Source organism: Eucalyptus grandis, chromosome 6, assembly GCF_016545825.1.
Source record: "Eucalyptus grandis isolate ANBG69807.140 chromosome 6, ASM1654582v1, whole genome shotgun sequence".
NCBI classification, from domain to species: domain Eukaryota; kingdom Viridiplantae; phylum Streptophyta; class Magnoliopsida; order Myrtales; family Myrtaceae; genus Eucalyptus; species Eucalyptus grandis.
Window position 1 is genome coordinate 24,337,843 of NC_052617.1, and position 8,567 is coordinate 24,346,409.

Consider the following 8,567-nt stretch of genomic DNA (forward strand, 5'->3'; position numbering starts at 1 on the left):
ACCAAAGTCCCCGGTACGTGTTCTTTTCCTCTAATAATTCTTTGGCTAGATAGTGCAACTATTGAATCAAAACTTTTGCCCAATTTTTAAGTCTGTAATTTTTTTTTCCCAATTGGGTACTTTTTTTTTGTTGGTCAGACAATTAAATACTTTTAGGTACATGTTTCTTTATATGTATAGATCCATCAATTAAGAAACTATCGATATCATGGCATTAAGCTGCAGATAATTGCCATTCTAGCATCATGTGTGGTGCTGGACGAGGCGATGGTAGTGACCATCACTCAGATTCTATATGTGTGCGTATGGGAAGGTGTCTCCATCATCCATCAAGGGCATTATTGCGACTTCACTTTCCAAATAATACCAGGAATGTAAAGAAGATATAGAAATAGAGCAAAGATTCATTACTCGAAGGTAAACTACAAGAAAACTAGTAGCAAAAAGCATCTAGCTGAAGCACACCTGGGATGCCTCTATCATATTTATGAGTAATCATATCATGGTTGGAAGATGTGGTATTTTCTGAGTTATGAATCGGTTTGTCTTTCCCACTCTCACGCCCTATTTAACATCCAAACTGAAATCATATTAAATGAACTACAAATAAAGAGAAAATAAATTAAATTTGGATTTTTTTTTCGAATTAAGATCAAATTTATAAGAAAAGGAAACGCTAGTAAAAGTTTCTGGCCCTATTAGTGTCTCTTTGGCCGACAGTTTTTATCTTTGTCTGGATAAGTGCAATATAATGAGGGAAAAGTAAAGACTGGAATTAAGGGAGATTCTTACTTGCCACAAAAGTGCACTGGGATTATTTCAAGGGAAAAATAAGATAAAAAAGAGCGAGTAGATTTTTTCTTCTGGACCTATTATTATATGTAAGGAAAAAAAGACAAAGAAGAAAAGATAAAAGGGAAAGAGAGATTATGATATTGTCTACAAGTCTACTTCAGTGCGTGGCTGTACATATATTATATAGATTGTGACACTTACACGATGCTTGCACAACTATAAGTCCAAAGCAAATGCCAAACATAATATATATTCTGAATGCACGATCGACCCTGGAAGTCCTTATGGACGGTTAATAGACATGTTGCTATGGTAATAAGGATTAGATGTTGGAACCTGCTGAATCCATTCCCTGATCAGAATAAAGAGCTAGACGTACCATGTTGGCTCGTCACGCAAGTAATTGAAGTCGAATGGGAGGGGAGGTTTTCTTCATCCACTTCGCATTTGGTCTCCTCAATGTTTTCTTCAACTGTCAAACTGTCGAGCTCGTGGTTAATCCTTGCGAGTTGCTCAGCCACTTCCCTCATTGCCAGCCTCTTCGCACTGCTTTGGTCCAAGCACTTCACTGCAATCTCAGCAACCATTCCTACTCTCTCCATTTCCTCTCGACTAGCATCCTCGAAGTTTATGACATCGGAAAGTGTCTTATCCTTCACGGAAGAGATGAAATAATGGATAATATTGATCGACTCACCAAACTTAGTAATGAAACTTGTTGGCTTTTTTCTTGTGAGCAACTCCATGAGGACAACTCCAAAACTGTATACATCACTCTTAATTGTTAACATGCCGGTGGTTAAATATTCTAGATCAATGTAGCCCAATGTGCCTTGTATTTCAGTGGCCACAATATTACTATGCTCTGGTGATATTAGTATTGAAGTTCCAAAATCAGACACTTTTGCTAAGTAATTATGATCCAAAAGTATGTTCGCCGACTTGATGTCACCGTGAATGATTGGGGGTTCTGCGCAAGAATGCATATACTCGAGTGCAAGAGCAGCTTCGGCTGCTATTCTGAGTCGGTTTTTCCACAATCTTAAGATGGTTGAAGCATTCTGATGGATGTGTTGGAAGAGGGTACCATTCGAAATGTATTCATAAACCAGCAATGGTATTCTAGTCTCCAAACATATGCCATGGAGCTTCACCACATTTTTGTGGTTTATTTGCATCACAGTTTCAAGTTCATGCTGGAAATCACCCTTTATTATAGATTTGTGCACGTCTTTAGGCTTCTTGACCGCGATCATGGTGTCCCCAGCAATTCTCCCTCTATAGACTGAACCGAAACCGCCTTCACCAAGCTTATTGCTATCATCATAGTTGTTGGTTGCTTTTGCCAGCTCTGCTTCAGTAAAGATTTGAACTCTGTGGTGTTTCAAGAGCTCTCCTCCATTTCGTTTGAAGTTTTTCTGTTTTCTTCTCCTCCTCCAATTGTCAAAGACTAAAGCAATAGCAGTTATGCTGAAGATGGGCAGGGCAATCACTGTCAAAGAATATATGTTACTAGATTAACAATTTAAGCATTTAATCCTTATATGGTCCACATTGCTAATAAAAGAAATTAATTTCAAATGGACTACTCATTTATTCTTTTATTACATAATCCACATCCAGCACCATTTATTTGGATGATTAAGCTATCTTTCAAACTATGACTATGTATTTGTATTTGTCAACACATACTATGTATTATGTAACAATCCTTATGAAAACCCTTATCTAATCAATTGAACTAAATTGAAATACATATTACCAGCATCTTCTATTACACCTCCAAATGTCTTTCCTTGATTATAATGACGAAAGTTTTTTATAAACAAAAGTGAATGAGGAAGCATTAGCTCTTGGCATTTACAAATGATATGAAAAGTAATTAATTATGTACGTTGTAATTATCATGATTACATGTTTTCGTCATCCTATAAAAGGAAACCCCTACCACGGAGGAAACTCTAACCAGAACTAGTGGGGTTATGAACATAGATTTTATTCAAAAGTGTACTTAGGTAGATTCGTGTTATGAAATGTATAAACCGTCCATCAAAAGCACGATTGAAGGAGACTTCTTCCATAGCTAGATATGAAAGAAACTATCGGCATTTTCATCTCCTAATTAGTTATTTCTCAAAAACTAGTTTCAAATAGGAATGGGAACGGGGCAGGGACCAGGACCATGTCCCTCGTGTCCCCACCCCCTGAACTAAAAATTGATAACATATCGTTCTAAATCTAGCAACTTGATCTCTTCTGCTTTCTCAAATATTCAAAATTTTGAATTTAAAATTCTTTCCTCAATTTGATGATACTTTCCTCGATTTAAGGAATCAATTTTACTCTCATCATGTAACCGTGTATCTATTTAAACTCATTCTATACATCAATAGAGATATGAAGGGAAAATAAAAATATCCAAAGTTTCCTTTACATTCTTTAAAAACTTGCCCGCCACACGGGCACCCCTAGAGTAATCGTTTTTCTCAAAAAGGGCTAATCCACCTATTAGATGGCCACACCATTTTTCTTATTTTTACTATTTTTATAAGAATGAATGATCAAGATGGGTGGGTTTTATACAGAAAAATGGTCTCATTGATTGGTTTTATAGAGCCAAACAAACTCCAACCTTCACAAATAAGTCAGTGTAAGACAATGTGAAGATGAAATATATGGAAAACAATTGTACCACATTGCTCACATAAATGACTTTCCAAGCTTTCATCTTCTATAAAGACAAGACTTATAGAAGAAGTGATTGTTCTTAGGGTTTTATTATTATTTCATTATCTTCAGAACAAATATTACAAATCAAACGAAAGAAATAAATTTCCTTATGAAGGCTATGTCTAGTTGTCTGGATTTCTAACACAATGATATGATAAGATATATTACAAATCAAACAAAAGAAATAAATTTCCTTATGAAGGCTATGTCTAGTTGTCTAGATTTCTAACACAAGGATATGATAAGATAGGATATGAAATTCAGGAATTTTGCTATGTCCTATCTACTGTTTGGTAATCACAGTAATAAAATCGGATATATTCACATCATATCATGTATATTGTTTGGTATAAACGACATATCGGTGTAAATGAACCTATTTACACCCTAAATATTCTCAAATGGATATGGTAAAAATCTATAGCAAAACTCTTGCTTACTTTATTTTTATTTTCCTCTCTTTTTAATTAATTTCTTTTTTTATTTCTTTTTTCCCTTCCATTATTCTCTAATATAATTTTATTAAATAGTAAACTGTACCAATATACCTAAAATACTAAATTACCTATATATGTAATAAATATAAATATAAATTATATTTATATATTGAATTTATATTATAAGATAGAATTATATTTGAATATATAAATAAAAATAAGATTAAATTTAAAAAACTATATTTGTATTTTGAAATTCTTATATTTTAATTCAAATATTATTTATATTAGAATATAATTTTAATTTTGTTAATTTAAGAAGCTTGTTATTCCATAAATATAACTTTCATATTATGGATATTAAAAATCATATTTACATTTATCTCACTTTTTTCGTGGGATAATTTCATTCGACCTAAATTCCTTTTATATCCGATTTTATCCAATCTTGAGCAGACACCAATCATAGAATATGATAAATTTTATCATATCGTGAATTTTATTTCGACTATCAAACGCAGGGCACGCAGTCAAAGTGTACATGGGCAGATTTGTCTGGTAGGGCAGTGCTAATGCTAACCCCACTTCGTCTCGCCTATTGTTTAGCCAAATGCCTTGCGGGGCATCTTTTGCGGGGAATTTTGCCCCGCCGGATATGGATTGCCTGTGCCTCGTGCCCATTTTTTGTTCTACGAACCCTGCTCCCTCAAGCTTGCTATTATTGTTATTCAGATTTTGACATTTAACTATATGTTTTCTTCAATAACTATAAATATGTACGATAGATGGTAAACTGTACTTCTATACATCGAGAAAAACTAATATATCCACTGCAAAATCTCAATTAAAATATGAATGATCATACTATTCTCTGCCAGCGTAATCTCAAATTATACAAGCAGCGCACTTAAGATCTGCCACGTGTCCCACAGCTTCCTTCTGTTTACCCTAAAAAAATTTGTTTGTCTCTTTCTACTCGTTTTACTTTCTTTCTTTATTTTTCTATTTCTCTGCTTCAGTAGATAATAAATTGAACAATTTTCTAATTCATAGGAGGATGCCTAAAGGGAACAATTCTTACCCACTTCGAAACTCAAACATGACCTACAGGTCTGAATAATATTTAGGCTCCATTTTTTTCCACAAAAAGCAAATGATTTGGAAAACACTTTTTAAAAAATGATCACTTGCATTGCTTAAAAAAATGAATGAACAAAACTATTTTTATCATTTACGAATATATTTAGACAAATTATTCTTACCAAAAAAATATATATTTAGACAAATTATTATTGATAATAATAATTTTATTATTAATTAATTATTTCAAACGAGTCTATTGGGAGAAAGTGTTTTTTTAGCAAAACCACACGCGCGTGCACACCAATCATGTTCCTTGTAGCCCACCTCCACATTAGCCATTGGCCATCAAATGCCCGTCCATGCCACAATCACCATGAGTGCCACTGCAATCACGGAACCGCCCACAGACCTTGTTGATTTGTTCTTCAAATCACGTTTGTTTATGTACTTAATGTTATGTGGGTAAACTTGCAATTTTTAGATAGAGGTTGGACCTTCTAGCCTTTTAAGCCAAAAGGGGTTGGGGTGTTTTTGAAGTAATACAAGCATGGTGTGTGCTGTGAATTGAAAAATGATTAAGTGACAATCCTTAATCTATTGTGAGATTAACGGCATGTTCTGAATCACAAAAAAAAAAAAAAAAAAAAAAATATATATATATATTATTACATGGTCCATTTCTTCAGGAATTATTGGCTCAACATGCTGGTACTCTCATAGTGGCCTAATGAATACACGACCAAAATAAAGAAAAATAGAGTGTGCCCGCGTGGGTCTCTAAGTGAATACTAAGAAAGAAAGAAAAAATTCAAATGAGGGCCAGTTCTGTGGTACCTAAAACAAATTCTCGGAATGTAATTGATCGTAACTCCTGACAAGTTTTTGTAATTCCTATACAAAATATCGTAAGACACAAAAATTTACCGCCAATGCGATTAACGGTCAAGACTTACTCTTTTTTTTTTATCCAATAATCATTAAGTGGTGACTAATGATTTCTCGGTTAAAAAGTAGAATCAGATACAATTTCAAAACATCAACATAAGCGAGATCAATAGCAAGTGGACTCCCGGTCTAAAGCGAGAATAACATAGATTATTGAGTGACCATCACGAGGGAATAGAATTCCCGTAGCGATTATGGCAAGACGAGACTGGCAACCAATTTTGCCATCACCGCTCATGCCAAATGGGCAGTTGCATGTGTAGCTCCCCTGCTTATTCTTGCAATTTCCATGACATGGATATTGTCGTGGATGCTTGCACTCATCAATGTCTATATGAAGCAGAATCAATGGTGAACGTAAATGTACATTCATTCGATTTTTGCTTCTTAATTTGTATTGAAGCATCTAACTCAACTCCATGAAAAACCGGTGTGAGGAAATTGGATTGCGGAAAATTTGGCCTAATCCAATCATATAAAATTTGGCTCGCAAAGAAAGCAGAACAATACCTTGACATCCAGGGGACAGTTGGGAGGCATAGGGATTCCCCGTGTACCCGACCTCACAGAAGCAACGATAACCCTTCCCCTTTTTGAAGTCATAGCAGATGCTGTTGGCGCCGCAGGCATACTTCGATCGGTTCGATTGCGCATATTTGCAGGTCAAATCCCGTTCAACTACCCAATCCAGGACAACGTTTGAGTATTTTTTAACGCGCATATCATGTGGGACAGGAAGTTTGTAATCGGAGACATTAAATGAGTCCTGGTCCACTAAGAACGCTGATCCACAAGAGCTGAAGTTGTAAACTGAAGCGTAATTCATTGCGCTGCTCATGGATATATTGAAGCTCCTAAGGCTCTTAGGGATCGACGTCTGACAGCACCCAGGGCCGGAGCAAGTGCTCTCGGCCGTGAAGTTGACATCGTGGCCGCAATAGGAGAAGCATCCTCTCCAGAAAGTCTCGGGGGCATCCCTGATAAGACCCAAGGTGTCGCAACCGAAGACAGTGAACTTGTTCCGGATGTCTGAGAGTGTATAGTGCCGGTCTTCGCCCAATGTGACCCATGGGCTACGGGAAGTGCTGTTAAGTGGACGGCCATTCTCGTCATAGCAGTCTAAAGCTCTATCCACGCCAATGGTCATTGTCCCACTCTCCAAGGATATGTTGAACACTGGATTTTTCTTGCCTAGGGACAGGTTCCCTGATATGTGGTTGCAGAAGAGGACGTGGTCGGAGCTCCACGCACAACTTTTATTGAGCCCGAATGGGTAAGGCTCGATCATGTTGCCACACCTTCGTTCACAGTTGTCCTTCTCGGTATAAGTGGTCAAGGCCAAGGCCATCGGAAGAAAACACATCAAAACCGCTTTCATCTTATCTTTTTCCAGTCTGTGCTTCCTCTGGCTCTCCTCTTACCGGTTTTTGTTAACCTAGTTTCGTTGATGCCGATGCTTCAGCTGCAGCCAAGTCAGTCAGCACACTGGAAGACCAAGTCATCCATACTGACCCGTGGGAAGTCATTGCTGGCTTTTCCAGCAAACCATGCTTTCAGTTGTCCAAGTCATAAGTGAATTTTTTTTTTGATATCCAGATCCGGTCTGGCACACCTAAATATAAGTGATGTTTATATACACTTTCATCACACATTGTAAAGCCATGATTGTTTCACAAAATAACACGAGAAAAATCAGTTTTTTGAACTGAAAAAATTTCTACCAAGGAAGCACGGACACGTTCAGAGGGCCTCCGTGTCGTGTCGGACACGCTCAGACACGTACGGATACGCGGTCAACACGTGTTGGAACTGTAGGTGCGAAGGGAAGAAGGTGATGGAGGGTGGAGGCAAGGGTGAGGGAGCCGAGGCGACGCTGCGAGCGACGGCGAGGGAGGACTGCGACCGCCGACTGCAACGCCAAGAAGGCTGCAACCACCGACTGCAACTCCGAGAAGCCTTCTCGATCGTCTTGGTCGGCTGCGACCGCCAACTGCTACGTCGAGATGGAAAACCGGAATGCCGTGATGGAAGGCTGGACGCGAGGCTACGACGGCAAAGGGGGGAACGGAGGCGAGGCAGCGGCGAGAGAGGTGGAGACCGAGCAAGGGAGAGGACAAAGAAGGCGATTGCTAGGGTTTTTGCCCTTTGGGCCGTTACTTTACTGATTGCTTTTTCAATTTTAGGAAGAAGAGCAAGGAGAGAGACGACGGCTTATGGGGAAGACACGAAAGCGTCGTGCAGGGTGACTTCAATCTTGGGAAGTGACAGGCACAGGCGGTGGGTAGGGTGGGGAAGAAAATAGAGGGTGAAATAAATGGGTGGGACCCATTTAGCCCTAAAAAATATTGAACGTTAAATAACTTTATTAATACATGGTAAGGTTAAAAATAAATAAATAGACTAGTTAAAAGTTATTTTGAAAAATGAAAACACTAGATGTTAAATAATGATAAATTTTGATCATCGTAGAGATAATATAAATTTATTTTGACTCTAATCTCTCGTTAATTATTTATTTCATTGATAACTTTTGTTAAAGTCAAAAAATGTCTTTCTAATTTTTTATGAATAAATTTA

At 37.3% G+C, this 8,567-nt stretch overlaps 1 protein-coding gene across 1 annotated transcript; it reads right to left on the minus strand.

Annotated features, from left to right (window-relative positions):
* Positions 1-921: 921 nt before the first annotated feature.
* Positions 922-8,160, minus strand: LOC104451749 (putative wall-associated receptor kinase-like 16). Its single transcript, XM_039315342.1, has 2 exons — positions 6,501-8,160; positions 922-2,287 (listed from the first exon to the last, which is right to left on the minus strand). The coding sequence occupies exons 1-2, from the start codon at positions 7,366-7,368 to the stop codon at positions 1,152-1,154; spliced, it is 2,004 nt and encodes a 667-aa protein (XP_039171276.1). The 5' UTR covers positions 7,369-8,160; the 3' UTR covers positions 922-1,151.
* Positions 8,161-8,567: the final 407 nt, after the last annotated feature.

What these genes read in the sequence shown, in the direction of transcription:
- LOC104451749 (XM_039315342.1), bottom strand. Translation starts at nt 7,368, where the DNA reads ATGAAAGCGGTTTTGATGTGTTTTCTTCCGATGGCCTTGGCCTTGACC. An exon ending in ACTGTCCCCTGGATGTCAAG is followed by an intron (nt 2,288 to 6,500) that starts GTATTGTTCTGC and finishes ATTCTTTGACAG; the next exon opens with TGATTGCCCTGCCCATCTTC.